General features: G+C 35.8%; 1 protein-coding gene across 4 annotated transcripts in view; it reads left to right on the top strand.

The window, feature by feature from the left end:
- GPD2 (glycerol-3-phosphate dehydrogenase 2) overlaps nucleotides 1-25,819 on the top strand; it is a 128,546-nt gene that overhangs the window by 25,973 nt on the left and 76,754 nt on the right. For all 4 annotated transcript variants that reach the window (XM_011359196.2, XM_011359171.2, XM_011359180.2 and 1 more), the window contains 2 exons: nucleotides 7,174-7,283; nucleotides 23,433-23,604. In XM_011359196.2, the coding sequence (XP_011357498.1) occupies nucleotides 7,182-7,283; nucleotides 23,433-23,604 (274 nt within the window). In that variant the 5' untranslated portion in view covers nucleotides 7,174-7,181. The remainder of the gene's footprint in view (nucleotides 1-7,173; nucleotides 7,284-23,432; nucleotides 23,605-25,819) is intronic.

The raw sequence follows: 25,819 nt of genomic DNA, 5'->3' as shown, positions 1-25,819 counted from the left end.
AAGTAGCTTTAGCTTCCTATTCAGCTACAGTCCGAAATGAGACATCCAGAAAATGAGGGTTCATTATATTTCTAACTCTTCTGCTGACTTTTACGTTGATTTTTAAATTTACCTTGTTTTATCAGAATGTTTTCCTCAATGACTTCAGAAATACCTTTTTGTTTGTCCTTTGATATCCTGTTCAATGTATGTATTTTTTACAACTATAGGTTGTCATTGTTATTGTCGTGATTTTGGCTTAAAAATATTTTTTTATAATAGGGGAAAGACTAGAAGAAGATGATTTAATATTCTTTAAAAGTGTCTGCTGTTTTCTCAGGACTTGATACATTCACTTATTTCTGTATTTCCATTGGGATAATCTTTTGTGGATAACCCTTTGGTCCATTTCCTATCCAGATTGGCCTAAATTCTTTTAAAAAATGTTTAAAGCAACCAAAAATAAAGGACAATTAATTTTCAGATTATGAACTAGACTCCTTTGTTTCCAGAGAACAAGTTGATGGGCCTCTGATGTTGCCTATTTTGTTCATTTATTTCTGACAGCTTTCAAAAAACGTGTTTGAAGGCTGGCTGTGTGTTTCTGTGAGGATCACGTACGGCTATGTGAGATGTATGTGTGTAGAAGTGCCTCTCTATTTGTCTGGGAAGGATTTGTTTGCAGTTCTGTTACTGTAAAGTAAACGTTGGGGAAAGAGAAGATAGTACATTGTGGGCTTTGGTTGTTACTGTGTAGACACTTTATCAGCACATGTTTGGTGTGCCTGAACCATGATATACTTTCTTACAGAGAGGTATACAGAACATTTGATATTGTTTCAATTGGAATAATAAAGAGTTTGCTTTGTTGAAACATTTCTAGTTCAAAGCACCCAGAAATCTTGACTTTTATAGTTCAAACTGAGCTGCTGGGTGAGAAGGTACTTTTGAGCTTACTCCCTCTTCTTCCATTTTTCTGTAGACTGCTGCCAAGTTCCATGGTTGCGTGGGACTTTCTCTGATGAGATTTTGCACCCTTATTTTGTAAGATTTATGTACCTTTTTCCCATAAGCCACTGAAATTGTATTCAGGTGTACCTTGAGGCCTGGCCCTTTGAGTTGTGCCTTCTGTGGATCTGATAGAGTATCATGACTCAAAATAGATGAGGGTGAGATTTTCCATGCACGGCTGCAAGGTGAGTGACTGCACAATTGAACTGTAAGGAGCTTCTTACCACCTTTGAACCTGCGTATACTTACGTAAAGGATTTAGCGAAGTTGCACATGCTATATCTAGATTACATCCCAGGGCTTTCATTTTATGTTTTAAATTCCTTCTCATCTGGATTTCTCAGTTTCGGTGATCAGAGTACATGGGATGCCTTTATATCTTGCTAGAGAACACAGATCCCGAAGCTTAAGGTTAAAATTACTCTTGTGAAAATGATCTTTGAGCTGTACTTTCTTTCTCCCACTCCTCCCCCCCACCTCTACCCTCCCAACCCCCCATCTCCACCCTGCTGCCATCTATCCCCCGAGCACCCCCCATCACCCACCCCCACCCCTCCAAATTATTTTCTTTCTTCAAGATGCTTCTCAAGTATCCTGTTTCCTTTGAAGCCTTATTTAATTCTTTTAGTTACAATGAGTCTCTCATTTTACTACAAAGATATAGCACCTTGATTTCTTTTATATCAGAATATGTATGTATGTGTATATTTTTTCTTTTTCTATTTGATCTGTTATTAACGTGTTTAGAGCATTCAGTATGAGTCAAAGCATGAATTCATTGTGCCATCTTGACTGAATATTCTACTGATTCTTTTTCAATTTGATATTGTTTTGGTTTAGGAAATAATATAATTTAACAGTCAGCTTTAGTTAGAAACCCTCTCAGCCCTTCCAGTCCTTTTGAGGGATCCCAAATCACAGAAGTTCAGGTGAAATATTGTCACTCTCCATACAGTGGTTTCATTCTTTTTTCGAGGGCTTCATAACTCAGTACTTGAGTTAGAAAACCAAGGCGAGAAAGCATCCTAGCTATACTCCATCCTATATCTTCTGGTTGATGAAAATGGTATTAGGTAGTGCTTTAGCACCATCTCCACCTCCATTTCTAGCTACTCTTCCTTTCTTTTGGCTATAATTTAAATGTTTTCTTTCTTCCAGTTTTGTCGGGATATAATTGACATATAATGTAGTATTAGTTTAAGTTGTAATCATAATGATTTGACATACACATATATTACAATGTTATTATCACAATAAGTTTAGTTAATATCCATCACCTCACATAGTTACAATTTTTTCTTGTGATGAGAACTTTTAAGGTTTTTTTCTTAGTAATTTTCAAATATGCAATTCAGTATTGTACTATAGTCACCATGCTGTGTATTACATCCCCGAGACTTATTTATCTTGTAACTGGAAGTTTGTATTTTTTGACCACCTTCACCCATTTCCTTCTCCCTCCACCCCCTGCCTCTGGCAACCACCAATCTATTCTTGGTTTCTATGAATTGGGGTTTTTTAGCTTATATAAATAAGCAAGATCATGTAATATTTGTCTTTCCATATCCGACTTATTTCAGTTAGCATAATGCCCTCAAGGTCCATCCATGTTGAAATGGCATGGTTTTCTTCTTATTTTATGGTTGATATATAATATTTTCTTTATTCATTTCTCTGTCAATGAATACTCAGGTTGTTTCCATGTCTTGGCTATTGTAAATAATGCTGTAGTGATCATGCAGGTGCAAATAGCTTTTCGAGATAGTGATTTCCTTTCCTTTAGATACAGACCCAGAAGCGGAATTGCTGGTAGTTTTATTTTTAATTATTTGAGGAACCTCCATAATGTTTTCCATAGTGGTTGTATCAATTTATGTTCCCCCCAGCAATGCACCAGGATTCCCTTTTTACCACATCCTAGCCAATATTTGCTGTCTTTTGTTTTTTTGTGTGTGTGTGAGGTGCCATCTCATTGTAGTTTTGATTTGCATTTCTCTAATGATTAGTCATGTTGAGCACATTTTCATGTATCTGTTGGCCATTTTTATGTCTTTGGAAAAAAATCTATTTAATCCCTCTGCCCACTTTTAAGTTGGATTATTTTATGCTGAGTTATGTGAGTTGTTTACATAGTTTGGATATTAACCCCGTATCCGATATACAATATTGCAAATATTTTATCCATTCAGTAGGTTGCCTTTTCATTTTGTTGATATTTTCCTTTGCTATACAAAAGCTTTTTAGTTTGATGTTGTCTCACTTGTTTATTTTTGCTTTTATTTCCTGTGCTTTTGATGTTAAATCCAAAGAATTATCACTAAAACCAATGTCAAGGAGCTTACCCTATGTGTTTTCTTTCAGGGGTTATATTGTTGCAGGTCTTACATTTAAATCTTTAATACATTTTGAGTTGGTTTTTGTGTAAGATAGTGGTCCAGTTTCAATCTTTTGCATGTGGCTATCCAGTTTTCCCATCACCATTTTATTGAAGAGACTGTCCTTTCCCCATTGTATATTCTTGGCTCCTGTGTTGAAAATTAATTGACCATTATTTGTGGGTTTATTTCTGAGTTCTCTATTCTGTTCCATTGATCTGTATGTCTGTTTTTATGCAATTACCATACTGTTTTGATGACTGTAGTTTTGTAATATAGTTTGAAATCCGGAATTCTGATGCCTCCAGCTTTGTTCTATCTCAAGATTGCTTTAGCTATTCAGAGTCTTTTGTTGATCAGAGTGTAGATAACACTCAGTCACTCAATATAGCACAGTTGTATGACAGAGTTACAAGACAGACTTTGATATTTAATCTTGAAAACTGATTGTGATCCCCTTGAGGGCAATTGAAAACTTCTCAGATATATTTAGTTGAATATTTTTTTGTTTAGGGTTTTGTTTAGTTGGGCTGGTGTTCTCCAAAGAAGAATTAGAGGGCTCAGACTGATTTTTGCAAATGCAGGGGCTACTCTTGAGTCAGTGGATTTGTGATTTAATTTATAGGCTATTAAACATGCAATCAGGCTATGATAACTGCGATAATTTTATTTTTGGATGATTTTTCTATCTCCAGTTTTCTTTTCCACTTCCAATTTTCTCACACTTTTTGTTGCAAAAGGTTAAGATTTGTTAATATTTTTGTTCCCCTTCTTTGCTAATTTACTGGTTATAGCTTTTACTTAGAAGGAAACAATCTTTTCTTCTTGTAATCATTGTGAAAACTTTTCTCCTTAGAATGAAATGTTTTAGATGGATACAAGTAGTTCATAGCATATGGTTTATATCTTGTTTAAATTTCTTTCAACATTAAAACAAAGTTCTTACATTATCTGGCAGAAGGTTACTAGTAGATATTTTACTACAAACTTGTTCACTGCCTTAGCAAAATCCTAATGTCAGGGAGCTGTACACTTTGGGTGAATGTTTGAGAATAGGGCCTTATTTTGGGAACATCAGCAAAATATGGTGTGGCTTTTGGAGAGAAATTGCTTTTTGAGAACAGAGGCAGGACAGAAAAACTCAGTGCTTAAGAACATAGATTAAGTTGTAGATTTGTCACTTACTAGGGAATGACCTTGGGCAAATCCCCTACTGCATGAAATTAGGATATTATGAAGTTGATATGAGCTGATATATATAAAGAATTAAAAACATGGTACCTGTTACCTAGCAAACACTCAATAAATGACAACTGCCATCATTATAAAATTCATCATCATCGTCATCATCACCGTCATTATCATCGCCATCGTCTTGGGAGGGCCAAGTAAAATTGATTCTGTGCTTTTGTTTTTGAATTACCTGTAATAGTGATTTATTCATTATAACTAGCTAGATGATCTTATAGATGAAGTTGATCACAATAAAAATAATGATCGCATAGGTTATTTTATGAAATTATTGAAAAAAGAAACTATTATTATAGTCAATATTATTGCTAACTTTGCAAAATAATATAGTAATGCAGTTTTTCATTCTTATCAGTGGCTCATTAAGAAAATCCATGAAAATATCCCTTTAGCAAGTTTTGATTTCAAACAAATGAAATTGAAGCAATATAGTAAAGTGAGCAAAGAATACAGGGACCTTGGAAATACTAACTTCAAACTTAACTGGCCAAATGAATATCACTGCTGAGACATTATCATTGGCTGTGATATCACAACCCTCAGTTGGCTATGTTGATGTGTGCTCTTTTGTGAGGTCATCAATGACATTATCAATAAGACAGAAGCAATGATACTGAACTAAAGTCAGTCAGCTACAAAACATATCCAAGAGACCACCAGGCTGCTGTGTATATGGGGAGGGCACATGCATTGTTTAGGTAAATAGAACTAAGTCTCTATTCTCTGTCCCAAATTGTCAGGAGTACTCACCCTGGAGATAGCATGTTCTCTCTGGGCTTCCAGGGTTTCTATTGTGTGATAGGCACCCATGTGAACATTTGCAGCAGTACTAGGAATGGTGATGGTGAGCTCTCACAAATTGGTACCCTCCAAATTGTCTAAGTTATGGTTTTTTCTATCAGAGAAACCTTGGACGTTAGGTTTTGTTTAGGGTTGACTGAATGGAGGCCCCTAGCCAGCATATACCAATTGTTTTGCATAAACTGGGAGAGGGGATAGTTGATATAGAGAAGGGACAGGAAAGAAGAGACCTCCAGCAACAGAGAAAATATGCATGTGAAATATTTTCTGGTGAGAGTTTAATAATCAAGATGAGCCTTAGAACTTAGGAGTTTGTCAGAAGGAATGAGATCAGAGTAAATATAAAATTTTAAAAAATGCCAACTTTTATTTTAGTGTATAATTTGTACTATTCTAAAATGAATTTTCTGTGGAATCATAGTTACCAACTGCACTGAAATTCCTTGATTTAAGATAGTTATGCTAATAGATTCTACATATCCAATATGGACCCAAACATTTTCACTGTATCATAATTTACATTGAGAATACTATGTGTTCTTTAGTATCCCAGGTTAAAACTGACTTTATGTTAAATACTTTCTTTAGTCATGAGATATCTGTGGAGTGTAAGTTGTGTTGTCCAGACAGGTAAGACCTCCGCCCATCCAGGAAAATAGGGAGTGTCTTTCCTGAAAGATGTGGGTGTGCCACTTGCTATCAAGGATATAAGTCTTAGGCAGGTAATATTAACTAAGAATTTTTTTAAGTGATCACACAGAGTTATTTATTTATTTATTTTTTGTTTAGCAGAATAAACCTGACAAGAGATTTTTTTTGGTGGAATTTTCATTTTTATGCTTTTCCTTTTTTGGTCTTTGAAAAAGTTAAAAGAATATTTAAGTCTTCAAAAAAAAAAGATTAAAAAAATTCCATAAGTCTAATAGTAGAAATATATCTTTTTAAAAAGGCGAAAGACAGTCAAGAGCTAACACAAAGCAAGACATTATTTAGAAATGTGCAGTGAGCACAAAAGAGTACTTGATCTGGAGGGTTTTCCTTTGAGATGGTGGTGTCATGCAACTCTGGTTAGAAGATAACTTTTTTTGTTGTTTAAATTTCTTTAATGAAAGAGATTAATTACATCAATGTTAAACTGTCACTTTGTGAAAGGATCAAGGCATGCCATCCTTTGATCTTTTATCCGAAAAGTGTCAACTCTTCTAGGGATAGAAATGTAAGTGTGTGGGCTTTGGGCTCTAGTGAGAACTTCCTTAGGAAGGGGGAAAACTCAGGAAGGGAGTTATACCACAGTCTGAATTAAACACTTTCCAAAGAACCTGGAGCAGGCCTGAGGTTCATTGTCTTGTTGAGTGACTGAAGACTTCTGCCAGTTCTGGTGGAGGGGATTAGCCATTGAACAAATCTGCAAGGACAGCATGCAGTTTTGTCAGATACACAATGACATTTCTTTTCACAGCTCTCTTGACTTTATACTGTTTAAGTATCCTCAGTTGTCCCTTCATTTGCTTTTTTTCCTTTAATTCCTGTTGGAATTAAATTTTATGTAGTCAATTTTGTATCTAGGTTTTTTTTTTTTTGTATTGTTTTCGAATTGTTTTATTTAAATTGGCATGTTAGTAACTTCCTTATTTTGTGTTTTCTTTTCTAGTTTAACATAGTTTCATAACCTACAGTCTCTCTCTGTTATTGAGACTGTTAACAATAAAAATCTCAATTAACTTTTCTTGTTTCCTTTTTCTTTTTCTCTTTGTAGGCTGAAACATGGCATTTAAAAAGGCAGTGAAAGGGACTATTCTAGCTGGAGGAGGTGCTCTTGCAACTGTTCTAGGTCTTTCTCAGTTCGCTCATTACAGAAGGAAACAAGTAAGTAATGGTACATGTATTGATTGATTTTAACCTGAATCTTAAATCTGTTAAAGAACTGTATATGGGGCATGTGTATGCTAATGGTTTTGCTTAGAAATTACTGTCTCAGCTTGATTTGAAACACACTAATTTAGAATACTGCCTTAATGATCCTTGAGAACTGTGTGTATCTCATTTTTAAAAAGTAAATTTCTTTATCAGAAAGTATTATATAATTTAGCCTCTGTTTTGGCTCTTTGTTTTTAAAAGACTGCTTCGTTTCCAAGTGCCAGGTTTGTTCGTTTAGACTTTCTTTGTCTAATTCATTCAAATGTCTGGATACTTTTTATATTCCTGCCAAAGGTTTGTCTTATTAGAAGGCGGGTAGCTGAGAAAGGAACTGGAAAAGAAAGAGCCTATATAAAAGGCTCTACTTTGAATCTTAGTTTTATTTCTTAAAGATTTAGGTATTTATGTAGTATTATATGGTATTTGGTAAAACTTTTATTGGGGAAAGCATGAAAATGAGATGAGTATGAAGTTTCTAAATCATTTAAAACGTTCAGTTTATTTTCATTTCATTTTTTTCCCTTTACACTACAACTATGCCTTCCCATAGTTTAAATTAATGCCAGTAAACTACTTTGGTGAATGGTTTTGTTCTTTTCAGACTTGAAATGCTGGTAGTCACCTCAGTAGTTAGTGTTAGTCCCCCATGGTGTTAGGGCATTTTGTGATATCAGCTAAATGGTGCATTCCTAATGCAAAGATGGAGGTGAAGGAATTTTGGAAGCTATTTGTTGCTGCGCTATCTATGAACTACTCACTTTCTACATTTTTTGTGAAAACCTTTAAGCCATGGATGGTTGTCTTGCACTGGTTGTTTTGGTAACTCTGTGCTACAAGGCAGTGGAGCCAGACACTTGCTTGGAGTCATGTGTCTTGCATGGGAAATACCATATTAAAAACACATTAGAAAGAATCAATTCACTAGCTTATAATTTTTTTTTCTCTTTTTTTAAGCAGCTCCTTTTTAGTACTTCTTTTAAAGATGGAAGTCTTTTAGTCTTAACTGTGAGCACATTACCCTAAAGATTTCCCTAGGTGTGTAGGTCGTGGGTGTTATTAATTGACTAACTTGTTATTGAAGCTCATCCTTATCCATTGATCATGCTTGAGTGTGTTCTTTCTTTTAAAATGTTTTCGTGGTTCCTTAAAAGTGAATGTGAAATAGTGTCACTTCTGTTGAGGCTATTTCAGAAGTGCAGTTCTGTTTAGGACTTGGGCTTTAATGGATTAGATTACTTCTGCCATCCTTAACCTGTGCTATCTGAAACGATACTGGAAAATGCCAGTGCCAAAGGTCACAACATCTAATATGATGAGTTCAGTTGTTGCTAAATTTGTACATGGTTTATGACTTAACCACAGTAAACATGTTCTACCTCAGAGTTTATAACTTAACTTTGTACCTGTGTAATACTGTTTTTCATTTGTTTGATTTCTCTTTAATCTGAAAGGAATAGAATAAATAGTTGATATTGCCTCCAATCAATCAATCAATTGATTAAGTTAAGGGTTAATTCTGGTAAAATCAAGGCAAACAAGGGTCTGTTGATTTCTGGGACGTTTTGTCATTTTCTCTTTCCTATGTTAGACATCCTGACCACCCTAATAGCCAAAATGAAACAGATACCAGCAGTTCCAGTCATTTACAATTTTAAGCTGACAAGTGTTTTTGAGAAAAATCACCATAGGCATATTCAATCAATGAGTTGCATAAGATATGTATCTGACTGTGTGCATTCTTTTGCAGTGATTCCTGTCCCTTTAAGCCACTGCCATCAGCATATTTTGGGTAGCAGGTTGAGATGTAGCCATAGGGACTGGCAAAAAGAGAATGGGGAGATAAGCGTGGGGGGCGAAAAGACCAACTCATTTGAGCCATTGACATAAAATGACCACAGGCCTCAGCTGTCTTCTCTCAGAAAATATCTGCCAATCAGAACCATTCTAGGGGGGAAATTTTCCTGACAAAAATAGTCAAGAAAAATCTGCCCCTTAATACCCCTTATTTGGCTACATTTTGTAGAAGTGTGGCCTTAAGTATGACTAGGCATGCTCCATTTTTTCTACAGAGCAATGCTTAAAGTATTGGCTTGTGTTTTTATATTTTTTTCTAAGATGATTACAACTGATGAACTCTCCTTTTTAAAAATAAGTTGGTTTTGAAAGCCCAAGATGCCGATGTATAAGAAAGCAGTCTCTGCTCTTGAAGTTCAGGCACATTTTGTTGGCATTCTCGTACCCGTAGCTCTGTCTTCCCTGGCCCCTAGCTTGTGCTCATATATTCCCAGTACAAAGCTAAAATACAGGCAGGGGTTGTATTCTAAATACAAATGAGTTGATTCTAAAAGTTGATCAATTGTTAAATTGTGTTTGGTAATAAGATAGTGCTATAAGTGATTAGATACCAGATCGGCTCACAAAAATTTTAAAATCAGTTCTACAGTTAATTTAGCTTGCATTTTCAAGAAAAAGGATGGAAGGAAAACTATTATATATACTTTTTTGATTAAACAGAAAACAATGAAATTGAACGTGATTCATTTACTTTTTACCCAGTTGCTTGACTAGGTGAGGAAATAGAGATATTTGTGAAGACGTTGGCATTTCTGGGGGCAGGTTGGGAGTCAAAGATGATAGCAACGATTTTCTTTTTTTGTCTCATTTTACTTCATAGTATGGCTTTTCTTCATACAAGCATATTATTTATATTATGTTTTTCAATGGTGAATAGCATCCAACGTTGACCCAAGTGAACACTCTCTCTCTCTCTCTACAGATATATATATATATGTGTGTGTGTGTATGTATGTATATGTATATGTATATATATATATATATATATTTTTTGAGATGAAGTCAGACTTAGAAGGGATGGAGATCATTGTATAAGGAGAGACTATTATCAATTATTATTATTATTATTAAGAATTATTTTCTTCAGGAGCTAGGCAACCTAAATCTTTAGTTCCAGTGAGGAAGATGATAGAGGAAAGGAGACGAATGTTGGTCATCTTTTGATTGTGCCCACCTGCAGGGAAGGAGGTTTGTGGCCATGATGCATCTCCATTCCAGGTCCACTTCAGTTATGCATGTAGGGCTGTTTTGAGTGGTCTTAGAGAGGCTTCCTATTCATTTCATTTCTCCCCTTTTATTTCCTCACCCACAAGTATGTGACTAAGTTTCCTCAAAGGCTTTTTGATTTTTTCTCTCCCCAGACCTTTCATGTGGCAGGAGACAGGAGGCTGAATAGTGGGATATGCAATCCTAGCGCTTAAGTCCCACCAGAGACATAGTAAGCATACACCTCTGCAACGATGTGCAGATTTTTGAGAGCAAGGTATTTGTCACTCTGTATTTAGTTTAGGTCTGTTTAATAATAAACTTTTAATTAGAAGACATCCAATCTTCCTCTCAGAACAAGGTGCTCTTCTAGCGATTCCTTAATACCTCAGGGAAGGAAAGTGTCACTTCATGGGAGATCCTCCTTTTCTAATTCTCAGCTGATAGGAGAATGGAATAGATGAAGAAGAAAATTTAAATTAGGAGAGACGGCCTTGAGTATTTTTTAAGCCAGTGAAACTTAGTGAGGGGCAGAAGCGGAGAGTGTGAATGTCAGGGCTGCATGAGGGTTCCTCAGGTGGGTGGAAAGAATGGGGGTGGCCAGAGAGACAATAGGGGCAAAAATTGAGTGGGAGTGCAAAGATTTAACTGAGGACTGTCCCAGGCTTTTGTCTTTGTTGTAATAGACCAAGGGCATTTCTTGAAACTTTTTTTTTTTTAGACTCAACGTTTATTTTATACCTTCTAGGTCGTAATTGGAAACATTGGTGTGATAATGTGGGTTTCTTTTTAACCCCAGTGGTATGGCTGATGTAACAATGATCTATTTAGGTCTGAGGGTGGGCCCTGTCACGTAACACATGCTAGATTTGTTCCTTCCATTACCCACTGTGAAGGTGTAGTGGGCTTTGTGAACCAACTCTGAGGCGGAGCCTGAGAACCACTGAGAGCTTTCTCAAAACCCGGATATGAAAGTCTCTTCTTTTTTTTTTTTCTTGCACCAGACATAGGCATAGAGTGGGCTTCAGAGAATGGAGATCAAGATCTTTTTCAGTGTGAGGAGTGGTATTATTAGAATCAAGGAATTGAGAGATTCTCATTGATCGATATTTTATTCCTGAGCAACATAACAGAAAGGACCAGAGCATGATCTTCGGAGCAGTCTTTGCAGGCTGCCTGTATCTAACACCTAACTCTACTTCTTAAGAACTAAATGACTATGGGAAAATTTATTAAATTCTCTGGGCTTCATTTCCCCCTGTCTGTAAAACGGGGAGAAGAGTAGTGATATAGTAAGTCTTCACATCTTCCATAGGTCCTCTGAGTTTAAGGGAAATGACGAATAAGGAAAATAATTTTACTATAGGCTAATTGATATAACCAAGAGTTAAGTTCCTATGGATGGTTCTTGAGAGTATTATGCTAAGCAAAATAAGTCAGACAAAGGACAGGAACCATTTGATTTCTCTCACATTTAGGATATAAAACAGAAAGTAACAAAGGAAGAAACAAACTTATAGATATGGACAGCAGTATGAAGGTTACCAGAGAGAAAGTGGGTAGCGGAGGATGAAGAGGGTTAAGGGGGTCAGATACATAATAAGAGACTAGACTTTGGGTGGTGAGCACACAATGCAATATACAGATAATGTATTATAGAATTGTATACCTCAAACTTATACTGCTATTAACCAATGTCACCCCAATAAATTTAATTTAAAAAATAGTTAAATTTCTACGGAATCTCATAAATGTTATAACAAAATGAAGTATTGGACAACCCCCTGTACTTCCCTGTGCTTGTTGAAGAGCAATAAAGCCTGGAAGAATTCCTGGAACATAGTAAACTTTCAAAAAACATTAGCTATTATTAGATTTCCAGGTGATATAAATATAAAGCATCATGAGCAAGAAAGTTGCCCTTGTCCCTGGAGATCCTTGCATTCAGGGACATCTTGTTAAGACTTTGAGGATACTAGCAAATGGTATGTCCTCCATCATATGTCCTTCAAGTTGTAGGGGAAGGCTACAAAACAGTTATACACGCACCTTTCTGTTTTATTTCTTCCTGATCTGAAGATGAGCCAGTAACAAGGTGGACAATCCCAATTATTGACTTCAACTTTTCTCTTGCTGTAAGTAATAAATTCCTAGTTCCCACTGTTTCTTTTCTTTTTCTATTTAGGCTTATATGAGTTATGGTGGACTTGATTTATATAGCTGATATGTTCCAAAAAAGCTATTTGAATATAGTCTTTAATGATACATGAATTAATATATAGTACAATGCTATTTATTGGAATTCTGTGGTGAAACATTAAAAAACAATATTTTTAGAAAGCTCTAACTTTCTTTTGTAAATCAGAATTGTTATATATCATTTAGCTTGAGGTGGAATGCAATTAAACTTATTCTTTCCCAAAGTCAATGAGATAATAATAGTTTGTTAATGACAGGATCTTTATGCTTTGCAAAATAGTCTCTCACTTTGTAAGAGACAGCAATTCACTATACTTTGAGTGGTTTACTAAATACTATAGTTCACTTTGCTTTGTGTATTAAGGAACATGAAAAAAAGATAGTGGCGATATGTTAAGTGAGTTGAATTATGTAGCCTTATTAGCCTCCTCTGACCTGTCCCCAGCCCCGTGTCCCCTGTCCCTCTCCTACTCTGTGGCAGTTTCGTATTAGCTAAAACGAATTTGCTCATTAAACATTTTGTTGTTGTTGTTGTTGTTGTTTTAAAAGTTTCTCTCACACAACCTTTGTTGTTAGTATCATAGAACCACAAAGATGGACAAAGCAACAAAAAAAGATGAATAAATGGAGTGCAGAGGATTTGGGGGGCAGTGAAACTACTCTGTATAATATCACGATGATGAATATATGTCATTATACATTTGTCCAGACCCATAGAATGCACAACACCAATAGTAAACCCTTAAGTGAACTATTGACTTTCAATGATTATGCTGTGTCAGTGTAGGTTCATCCTTGGCAAAATCAATCAAACAAACAAACAAACAAAAAGTGCCATTCTGGTGAGTGATGTTGGTATGCATGTGTGGGGGCAAGAGGTATATGGGAGATACCTGGATTTTCATCTCAATTTTGTTGTAAACCTAAAATTACTCTAAAAAATATAAAGCCTTTTAAAAAAAATTATACATAAAATCCTAAGCATAGCATCTAGGATATAAGGTCAATTAGAAAATTTAAATTATAAAAACACGAATTAAGCGTCACTTTTCAGTAGTATCTTTGATGGAACATAACTATATATTTTTTGATCGCACTTAATTTCGTTAAGAATTTAAACTCGGTTGTAATTTTTCTTCTGATTCCTAAGCTAAAGCATAAAGTGTGTTTGAAATTAGTATAACTCTTCCTAAGCACTGATGTAGCTGAAATTATCATATGACTTGTTTGCTTTATGCTTACCAGATTGCTTTTAACTTCGTGAGTCAATTTAGGCTACCAGACTTGTTTGTTCTCTCCGAGTAAATAACCTTCCATTTCCAGAGGCATTTTTCATAGATTCATAAACAGCCCTTCCCTTAAAAAATCTTATAGAGTGCTGTAATAGCAGCTGTTCTTAAAACAGTCTTCATTTTGGTTGATTTTAATGTTTAGGTGGAAACTATATTGTTAGATACCATATGAAGAATGTATATTTAGGAGGAGAAAGGACCAGTCATTGAATAATAGGGTTCTTGGTTCCACCTGCCTGCTTACAGAGCCGTTAGCATCAGCATTCTGTGAAATATCTCTGTACCATGGTTTGATGGGGCTTGCATTTGATGATCTGTCTTTTTGGAGCATTATCATTTTGGATTTATTTTTCCATAAATGATGGGACTCACTCATCAGAGGAAAATTCTGAACCACATATGGAGTACATACAAAGCAGGCAAGTTGTGAATCTTGGGCTGTGACGCTAAATGTATCTTGTATTTGTGTATTAAGTGGAGTAAGCCATTTGATGTAATGAATAACTCCAAAGCTGGTTTATCACAGTGAAGGTTTATTTCTTGCTCAAATTACAGTTCAATGTAGACGGGTTGGAGGCTTGTTTCTTGCAATTATTTAGGAACTTGTCCCTTTACTCTAGTGGCTCTGCCAGCTTATAGAGATTTTTGACCCCCTGGATCATTTCCAGCCAACTGTAAGGGAGAGTGTGAAATGTAATTCTATAGTGATCTCTGGAAGAATTTTTGTTAAGCTCCAGCCATTACATCTTTAGTTTCTAATGTAGTTGACGCATGAGCTATATTTCTTTTGATGGGAGTTTTATTGTAAGTGTTTACGCCAAAGACTCTATCACCTATTTGCTTCCAGGAATCTATACCCAGGTTTCTAAACCCTGGGCACCTGGGGATTGATTCCTGGAAGAACTGTTTCTCTCCCAGAAACACAACAAATTGTTGAGGCTGTGTCTGATATCTAAAGCTTGATGAGGACTCAGAATACACTGTAATTTCGATAAGGCCAGTTGAAACTATTCTTAACTACTCTATATGGTTAACTGTTTCTTCAGAGGCATGTTTCATTAAAGCACTAAAATTATGCGGACAGAGCTGGAAATGTTCTTTGAAGAGCATCCTATCATCTTCCTTATAATTTTGGTTTTTATTTAACACTTAGCTCCCAAAGTGGGGCCATGGCAATATCTTTGAGTTCTAACTCACATCAGGCCTTCTAGGAGTTTGTGATGCTATTTTACTGCTGGCATACAAAATCAGTGAGGTTAACTGTACTGCTATAGGTCACACAGTGAGTCAACGACTGAGCTATGATTAGCGTTGACAGCTGGTGAGCTTCTAGGCTGTTGCTAACTGAGCAACACTGACATTCATTTTGATTTGACTTTGCATTTCATTTTCAACTATTTATTCATTTTAAGGCCTCTAAGAAACTTTTTAGGGATATTGTGGGACCGAAGAAACTTTCTATAAATGCTTTGGGGAGAGTCCTTCAGCTTCCCTCTCGCCATCTTCCTGTTTGTCGTTGTGTTTATGTTAAGAACATTTCCTCTAGAGTTTTACAAATTAAGACGAACATAGATACTTTAAGATAAGTTAGGTAATATTAATTTTCCTTGCTTTATTTTGCAATTTGTGATTTTTTGACAAAGATATTCTGAGATCTAATTATAAGCTTGTGAGTACAAACTTATTATAAATATGCATATATTTGAATTATTTCTGAATTATTTCAGAGAAATGAAATGTGTGCATCACAAATATGACCCTAAGCTATTTTGGACATAAGGTTAAAATGCGGCTAAGGGCCATCTGGATTGTAAAGCTTGGAAACAGTCATTTGGTTCATTGGGTCACCGTTTTATTCACCTGAGAGGAATGGAGGAAGAGTGAGCCTTGTTTTAGTTCTGTATCCAATTCCAGATGTATACGTTAAGGACGTTTGTAAGGAAAAGTGCTGTTTCATGGAACCCTAGGTCTCAATTTGACTGTCCAGTATGACTGGCTACAGTCTAGGCAGGTTCGCTACGAATTCTGATTATACTGGCTGTCATCAACAGCTCCCTGCATTGCTGGTGCCAGAGAAGCTAGTGGATTCAGGGTCCAGGTAACCCACACATATAGGTAAAGATAACCTAGTAGAGCTGAGAACATGCGATTTGGAGTCAAACCTGGGATCAAATTCTAATTCTCTCAGTTATTTGCCCAAGGAATAACAAAACTCAGTTTCCTCACTGGTCAAACGATGCCTCTCCTCTGTGGTAATTGTGAGACCTAAAGGAGCTAACGTGTTAAATAAAGAGTGTGGTATAGCAGCGACCAGGCAAGTGATAGTACTGTGTCTTCTTCTTTGTCTGCCCTCCTTCATCTCGAACTTTCTCTCCAGATCCTCTAATTCTTAGCACACTATTGGAATTGAAAGCAATGTCAAGTTTAGACATCTACACATATTCTATGTTTTTAAAACAGTTATTTTCATATCGATAAAATATATCCCTCACACTGCAAATCATGTAGTCTATTATGATGTGAATTTATTTGGAGATTTAGACAGAGCCAAAGGGTTTCCCCTATTTTTCAGCTGTATAAAGTTTTATAATGATAATTATGATTGCTATTAAAAGAGTTTCTCTGTGATTTCTCAAAGGCATCCCAGCCACTTCGAGGCTGGATAGCACTTTCAAGGTGAACTAGAGCTTTGTTCTCAGCTGCCCCAGAAGGATGGACTGGTCTTGTTTTCTCTTGCCTGGTCCCCAATGGAGATGACAGTCTACACATTTGCAACTCTTTCTACAAAGTAATCATGAATTCCTCACTATGTATGTTTACATTGAGAAATGTTGCTTACTGTCATATATGTACAAGAAAAAACATCATTATTTAGAATCACAAAAGTGATTCAGGAGGTGAAGACCATTAAAACATCTTAAATCTCACTGTAGGGAGATGCTTGTTGCTTTTTCTTTCCAGGAATATACAAATATAGTTAGTCTATTTCAGTGACAACAAAATACAAAACCAATTTCCCTTAAATACATAAAGGTTCCATTATCAATATGTGATTGAATCACATAACATGGGAGAGAGAGTGGTGGTTGCAGCATGAAGTGATTTGCATGAAACCCTACTTTATACTCCAATTATTACTCTACATGATTACAGGACAACCTGGTTGTTAATTGCCTGTGGTCTTTAAATATGCACTTCTTTCAGAAATAGACACTAATTATTAGATCTTGTTTTCGGTCTCACCCGAAGTTGCAAATGTCTAGGATTTTTTTTTTTTTTTTAATTTGCAATTCTAATGGTGCAGAGACATAGTAAAACTGATCTCATTCTGAATCCTGTTCTGTTCTCTGGAATGTAAACTCTCAGAGATTATGAACTTGGCTTTCGATTCTATGCCGGTGTTCAGCATGCTACTCTCTTGACAAAAGCTATATGTTTGCTATCAGAATGCTAGAGGAGTTTTATCTTTTTCAAATGTAGATGAAAATTTGCTTACAAGTTAATAAAAACATCTATTTCTTCTTAGCCCATCATAATTAAATATAATTAGCAATAATAACATCAAGATAATATTAAATATTAGATATTCTCCTAATTCTTCCAGGATAAGAATTTTTTGTTTGAGAGCTGTGGTTGGAACAGTGGTAGGCAAAAGACAGCTTTGTGTCTGGCTTTCCTTTCTTCAAATGGCATCAATACCTGAATTAAGAAATAGATCCTAAATCTGGTAGTACTGGGCTTGTCCTGTCTTAAGCCAGGGCCAGGGCTGGCAAACTTCTGTGCTTACAGGGGCCAGGCTGGTAAGATGACATGCGAAGCCAGTAAGTGGGAGTCCTGGGTTTAACTAGAGCGCACTAGCCCCGCCTAAGGGTAGCAGTGCTGTTCAGTTTCAGCAGATTTATCTCAGATAGAAATCCTAATTTTTACATGAAATAGGGTAATTTTAAATTATTGGATATATAGCTCATATTTTTAAGAAAGTAGTGTGCTGACCAATTCGCTAGGAAGACTTTTGGTTTTAGCACATGCTATTCCTACTTCTTTCCTAGTATTCTTTCCTAGTTAATGTCTATTGATATTCCTTGACCCGATTTAGCTATCATTTCTAGGAAACCTTCTCAGGTCTGGATTGGGGGTGCCTCCTGTGGCTCTTGTAGCTTCTTCTCTATCTTAAGTCCACCTATTAAGCACTATTACAATTTCCTCTTTATCTTTTGTTTTGTCCTTCAGTGTATAGAATCCTTGACGGCCTCCAATACTTATCGATTGGATGAGTAAGTACAGTGGGCCAGGTGTCTTCTCAGGACACATGTGCGTTTTGGTCTCTCAAGTGGTTTAGGGCATGGTGCCTTTCCAAGGCTTCTCCCAGAATTTCTGGATCAGTCCTTTAATGGAGCCTGTCTCTCCCATTCCTCTTTAATCAAACTGCTTTAGAAAGAAGGAGGGTGAGAAAAGGGCAGGTCTGAGAAGATTCAGAGCACAAAGGCCTCTTTTCTTGAGTGTGCCAGTTACTTACCGCTACTATTTTATTCCTGCTGCTTTTATTTCCCCTCAATCAACATATTCTAGAGAAGGTAGGGTGCAGATGTGTTTTTGTGACTCAAAGCCATATGAAGCCAAAATGAGTCTTTCTCTTGTCATAATTAGAAGTAGGGCCTTAGGCTGTGTTTACTGCCTCTAAAATAAACTTGGTGTTTAGCTTCTCAGTTGCAACACTTTCCAGCTTTTATGAAAAAAATAAACAAAAATAAAATGTTATTTTAAATGTAGTGTCAGAAATTAAATAAATTACCCTCAATAGTGCCTTATTTTTAAAAAAATTTTGTTTTGGAAGGACTGTTCAGCAAAACCTTCACAACAAGACCAAAAAAACAACAAAAAAAAAACTTTCTGCCTTTGACAACTGGTGATATCTCATCTCATTATAACTATTTAGTCTGTTTCTTTCTTTTTTTTTCCTCAAATTACATGTAGAGTCAGCATGGTATAGCAATGTAAAACTCAGTGTTTATTGCCAGGGTGCATAGGTTCAGTTCCCAGCTCTACCATATATCAGTGGTATAATCAGGGCCAGTTATTTAACTTCTCTTTGTCTTAGTCATTCTGTAAAATGAGATCATAATGGTACCTAACTCATGGAGCTATTGTGAAGATTGAATGAGTAGAAAAAGTAAAACTTTTATAATAATGCCTTGCACATAAGGCTATCTATATCTTTACTTAAGTAAAATTTATTGATGTCTAATCTGGGGTGTAATTTGCATGCAATAAAATTCACTCGTTATAGTATGCAGTTCTGTGAGTTTTGACAAGTACACACAGTTGTGGAACCACCACTATGACCAAGATATAGAACATTTCTTTCATCCTCAAAAGCTCTCCTGTACTCTTTGTGGTCAGTCTGTCCTTCCCCCACCCCAGACCCGGACAATCACTGATCTGTTTTCTGACCCTGTACATCTCCTTTTACAGAACATCATAGAAACCGAATCATGCCATATGTAGACTTCTGAGTGTAGCTTCCTACACTTGGCACAGGGATTGGCAAACTTTTCTGTAAAGGGCCAAATAGTAAATGTTTTAGACTTTCAGGCCATAGAGTCTCTGTTGGAACTGCCCATTCTGTTGTTGCAGTCATGGGCTATGTTGTGGTCATGTTTGAATAAAACTTTATTAAAATAAGTGGCATCCAAATTTGGGTGGAAAACTATAATTTGCCAACCCATGACTTAATGTAATGCATTTGAGATTCAGTCATGTTGTTACATCTATCAGTAGTTTCTTTTTTATTGTCAATTATTACTCCATTGCATAAATGTACCACAGTTAATTTAGTCAGTTGAAGGATGTTTGAGATTTTCCTAATTTTTGGCAATTATAAATAAAGCCACTGTGAACATGACCTATGGGTTTTTGTATTAAAACAGGTTTTCATTTCTCTTGAGTAATTCCCTAAGAGGGGGATTACTGGTTGCATGCATGTTTCCTTTTATAAGAAACTCCCCATTTTCCAAAATGGCTGTATCACTTTGTATTTTCACGAGCATTGTAAGAGAGTTCCAATTGTGTTATATCCTCACCAGCACTTGTTATTGTCTACTCTAAAAGACTGTGAAGAATCTTGGAAATTGGAGTAAAGATACTTACTTTTAACCTAATTGAAATTGGAAGCTCTTGAAGGGTTTTATACATGGAAATGATGTTTGTTGGGTTTTAAAATGATTACCCAGCAGCAGTGTAGAGAATGACTTGGAAGCAATCATGGTAAATGTGTGAAGGCCTGTAGGAGGGTATCAGATTTGTGTGGCGGAAAGAGAAGATACCTTGATTTGAAAGGTGACCATGAAGATGAAGCGACTAGATGTGAGAATTTTTTTAGGAGGCAGAGTTGATAGAACTCAGTGATTAATCAGATTTATGGGATTTAAGAGAGTGGAACAAGCAACTAGATGTATAATGGTACCTTAACTGAGATGAGGAACATTGACAGGGAAAAAAGTTTGATGAGATAAAGTCATCAGTTCAATTTTGAGATATAGATGCGAGACATCTAAATAGAGATGCCAAGTAGGTAGTTTGAAATCTAGGTCCTGGAATAGGGGAACAAAATTGGTATCAATGTGATATAAAAGATACCTGACGATATGGAGGTAGAAGAGATTCTCGAGAGAGAGAGTTTTTAGTGATCTGAGAAGAGAGACTAGGACGGACCCAAGAGAATGTTGGGCAGTAGAGGAACATCCAGAGGAAATTAGAAGAGAATGATTAAAAGAGGCACTGTGCATGTGCATGCACACATGTGAGATAGAGAGGGAGAGAGGGAGAGAAAGGAATATCTCAACAAAGAAGTTTGTCTCCCAGATGCCCAGGTGAGTGCACAGTTGTGTGTGTGCTTAAGATGACAACTAAACTGAGGGATGGAAAGTGCTCACTGGATTTAGCAGCATGGTGAACATTAGCCAGTTTTGGTGGTGGTGGTGATGAGGGTATATACGTGATATTCACATTACAGTGAGTTGAGGAGTGAGTAGGAGGTGAAGCAGTAGACAAAACAAGGATATATGGGTCTCTCAAGAATTTTTAAGGTGGTTACTAGAAACATATAAGAGCCATGTTATGATTATTATTATTAATTATTTATTATTATTATTATTATTATTATTATTATTAAAGACAGGTTAGAGTGGGTTGGTGAGAAGGACAAGGTAGGGAATGAGGACAGAAAAACAGTGTAGTCAATGGAATGAGATACCCACAAGGCATGAGAGATGTTCATCAGATATAGCACTTCTGTTGGAGAAGAAATTCAGTTGAGTTTAATATTCATAGTTATGACCTGTTAGCAGAGTAAAATATGGGGCCTTTAGTATACCAAGTTCTAATGAAGTATATCACAACACAGTCCTTAGACTTATTTTTCAAGTATTTCTAGAAAACTTACCAAACAGAAAATGTCAGCAAAATTCTTTTGATGTGTGAAAATGCTCTGGCGGTTTAGTCACTTGTCAGTCTCATGTCCAAGTCCTACCCATCTGTCATGGCCCAATTGAAATCCTCAAATGGAAGACTCTCCCTCCCTCATCTGAATGGTCATAGCCTGGTGCTTTTTTCTTTATTTTGACATTTGTTCTTTTTACATGCTTGTTATGTGTGTGTGTGTGTGTGTGTGTGTGTGTGTGTGTGTGTGTGTGTGTGTGTATACACACCCCCATATAGATATATATGTGTGTGTGTGTGTGTGTGTGTGTGTGCGTGCGCGTGTGTATATACGGTATCTTTGTGTGTGTATATATTTTCGTCTCATTAAATGATGAAAAGCATAGACCATAACTGAAAAATATTATGTTTTCCATAGCACCTAGAAGTTACATTTATGTAGTTTGTTATATTAAATATATGTAAATGTGAGCATGGGGGAATGGATGTTAGCAAATAATTAGGAGGAGTCATATAAAGGAGAATACAATTTTTGTGGCTTGGCATCTGAATTAATATCCTGAAAAACTATGTTACCTGATTATCGCCTTTTGTTTGAATGATACTTAGTAAAATAAGTTTCAAAAGTTCCCTTTTTTGTGCTATCAAGGAATCACATTAACAATAACTCTTTGTTGATACTTTGTAGTTGACCAACTACTTTCATATTTCATTCAGACTGAGAACAACTCAGATATAGAGATATAGACATCACAGGGGCTTTATCCCATTTTGCCAATGAAGAAATGAATTCTCAGAGAGATAATGTGTCAAAAGTCACATTACTGGTAAACAAGATGGCTAAGACAAACTGAAGACCCTCTGGCCCTAATTCAGTTTTCTTTCAATGTACTATATGGCTTCTGGATTTATTTTTATAGACATTCGATTGGCTCACTTATAATTAAATCTAACTTTAAGGAGCAATTTGGTTTACTTTATTTAAATGAGTAAGAAATAACTTACCAGAACAGTCTCTTGGTCAGAGCTAAGATCACTTTTTTCTTGAACGACCTTTGTCTTTGTGGTTCAGAGCTTCATACATGGCCCCTACAGCAAAATAGGGAAAACACTGCCATTATGGCTAATGTTGATGCTGTGATTTAAAGAAAAGAATATAGAAGTCATATATCTGTGAATAACCTTGTTATTAGCATTTGGGAAAAAGAAAAAAAAAACAGCAGATACTGATCTATTTTTCTAGACTTTTAACTCTGACTTCTGGCAACTGCTTTTTGTTTTTTTTAAAGACCAACATTGTTTTGGATTTAGGATGATAAGTTACATTCTAATGAAGAAACTAGAAATGGAGAAGGTCATTATTCTTTAGAGGGATTATGGCTGGCTTTAATTATATTATAGTTAAAGCTTTCCAAAATTGAAATGGTGGGTATTAAATATATAGTATCTGTAATTTTATATTAAAACACTTAATGAGTAAGCCTCTGACTAAAAACTGAAAGATATTCTTATTGGCCTTAACTGATTATTTAAACTGGTTAATAACTTCTATTAAACAGATTTTTAAAAATTGTACTGACTTAAACTTATAGACCCCAAACTAGAATATATTTTTGTTAGGGGAGTTAAGGAATGAAGAACACATACTATTAAGAAATTGCAGAAAGTCATAAAATGCTTTTTCTTCCTCCTTTTAACACTTTTAAATGTTATTTGAATGAATTGCTGCTACTGGATAAAAACATTTCCTTATGTTTTTTATAAATTGTCTTAGACAAGGTATTTGGAAATTGCTGTACAGTGCAGGAAATAATTAAACTTGTCTGTACGTGAAACCAAAACAAGTAGTTGATATATTGAATCTGAAACCAAATGTTCCATGCCTCAATAGTTGTGATTCCTGGGGTGGGGGTGGGAGGGGAAGCACGTAGACTTTAAAGACCTCTCCCGCACCCAAGGCTGTTGGTGCTATAACTCCATATGGACTGTGGACTATGGTCTAGTTCTGTTTTCCTTTTCTTCCTCACAAATCTCTTCTTTTTATATATTGTACAATTTATTAAATTGGCGTTCCAGATGAACAACTGAAAATGGTCTCCTTTTATATCAGATGAGCCTGGCCTATGTCGAAGCAGCAGAGTACATTTCAGAACCTGTTAACAGAGAGCCTCCTTCCAGAGAAGCTCAGCTGTTGACTTTGCAAAACACGTCTGAATTCGATGTCCTTGTTATTGGAGGAGGAGCAACAGGATGCGGCTGTGCACTAGATGCTGTCACCAGAGGTAAGTCCTGATGCGGATGGATGTGACACAGGTAAAGAAAAGTTTCATCTTGCCTTCCCAGTATAAATACACAGTGGGCACTTTGTGCTAGTAAAGTTACATTTCTGTTGTGTTTACTAATTTTGCATCTTTTGTGAAGCACTTTTATATTTTTTCCATATAGGCACTTGTACAATTTTAAAATGTAACACTTTTTTAAGTTAAATGAATTTATTTAAAAAGAAAATTTTGTATTCCTATGAATTCACCGATTTGATGTTCTGGTTAATTTTTTAAATACTTAGTAAATACATCTCTATGAAATAAAAATATTTGGATATGACCTGAAATCACATTTATGTCAGTGAAGAATAGAAAAGATTTATGAAAGTGAATTATTAAAATAATTCTTCTTCATCCTATACCTCTTAAAATCATTTTTATCCAATGAAATATGAACTGCAGTTTGGGAAATTCCAGTTTATATGGATAAATAGACTTGCTAACCTATACTTCTGTCACAGTCAGCATTAGGAAAGACATGATGAGAAGTTCTTTAAAAATGGAAATGTGACATGAAAAGAAAGTTTAGTGTATAATACCAATGCTCTCACATATGATATGTTTAATAAAATAATTTTTTTCCTGTGGTTATTCGTGTGGAGTCAAGGGAATCTGAGTACATATCCTGGCTCACCTGGTTTCTGAAATATGTATGTATGTGTTCACACACATGCACACACACACAGACATACAAGGGCAAATTACTTAATTTCTCTAAGGTTCCTTATATTTCAAATAAGGAAAAAATAGCATTTATTAATGATGTCGAGAGGATTAAATGTGTAATCATGAAGAGGACTTAAAACAGTGCTTGTCGCACAAAGTAGAAACTCAATAAATTATAGGTAGTATTATAGCTATTATTAACATGAAGGCAAAAGACTTTTAGAACCAGTTGTCCTGGAGAAATAATTCTTTGTGATATCCTTCGATACATTGGCATGGGCTGTGTACTGCTGCAAGAAATTTTGACTCTGAATATTTTAGTTAGGGTTCAATATTCATTACAGTTTTATACTCAATAGTAGTAATTTGTAACATGGAGTAATTCTTCTCAGATTAAATTACTACCACAGCCACCCTAGGTTTAATTACCTTACATACTTGGTAGAATTTATTCTTATAGAAACAAAATAAATTTAAGAAGATTTAGGCACACACAAACAATGACAGTGCCCTAGATTTAGGATAATTGCACAGGACCCATACTTAAGTTTTGATACAGGTGGGCTTCACATCCTAGGTCCTTTTTGTCACTTCGAAATAATGGTGAATTCAAAATATAGGCACTGAAATATATTCTGTTACCAAGCAAACCCCAGTTTTCATATAATTTCCTATCTCTATCCATGGTTTATAATTTGAGCCAGATGATTATTGGACATACTAAAGCAGATAGAAAGAATGGTTATAGTTATCTCAAGGTATTTGAACCCAACTCTCTCCCCCTGGAGGTCTGGGAAAGAGAATGTACATTCCCAGCATAATGGGATGCCTTGTTTGGGACTATCCCAGGTTGTCCTGGGGCTACCCCAGGAATTAGAATTTACCAGGTGACAATTTTCTCTGTTAAAGAGGATCTTTTCCTCTGTAGGATTCAGAAAAATATATTTCTTGGTGCCTTCGCTTATGTTCATGCTATGTACGAAAATATATAGCAATTCTTTTTATTTCAAATCCTCTCTCCCCTTCTCTTTCCTTCCCTTTTTCCTCCTTCCCTCCCTTCCTCTCTTCCTTTCTTCCTTCCTTCCTTCTATTCTCTTTTTAAAAATAGAAGCAATCTGAATATTTCCGTAAACTCAGAGAAAGCCTGTGCAGGAGGAGAACTTTAATATGCAAGTAATAGAAGGCAGCATATGAAGCAAGGTCTGGAGAAAAATAGAAGGAATGGGGTATCAGAGATGTATCTTCCCTTTGGCAGGGAAGTAAGAGACATTTCTCAGGGACAGAAACAAAGGGCAAAGATTCTAAGATATAAGAGGGCTTGTGTGACTGTGAAGAGCTGTTTATAAACACTGCGTTTTCTACTTGTGGATAGGAGCAGGGGATTTCCATATAGAAAAGGTTTAGCACTACCTTGTGGAGAATGTGATAGGGAGAAGGGGTTACTTATCTGAGATTAGTAATTGTAAATTGTTATCTACACAATTTACAAGTATGTGAGTGTGTGTGT

The sequence above is a fragment of the Pteropus vampyrus genome, unplaced genomic scaffold (assembly GCF_000151845.1).
Source record: "Pteropus vampyrus isolate Shadow unplaced genomic scaffold, Pvam_2.0 Scaffold2, whole genome shotgun sequence".
NCBI lineage: Eukaryota > Metazoa > Chordata > Mammalia > Chiroptera > Pteropodidae > Pteropus > Pteropus vampyrus.
This window is presented reverse-complemented; position numbering and strand designations above follow the sequence as displayed.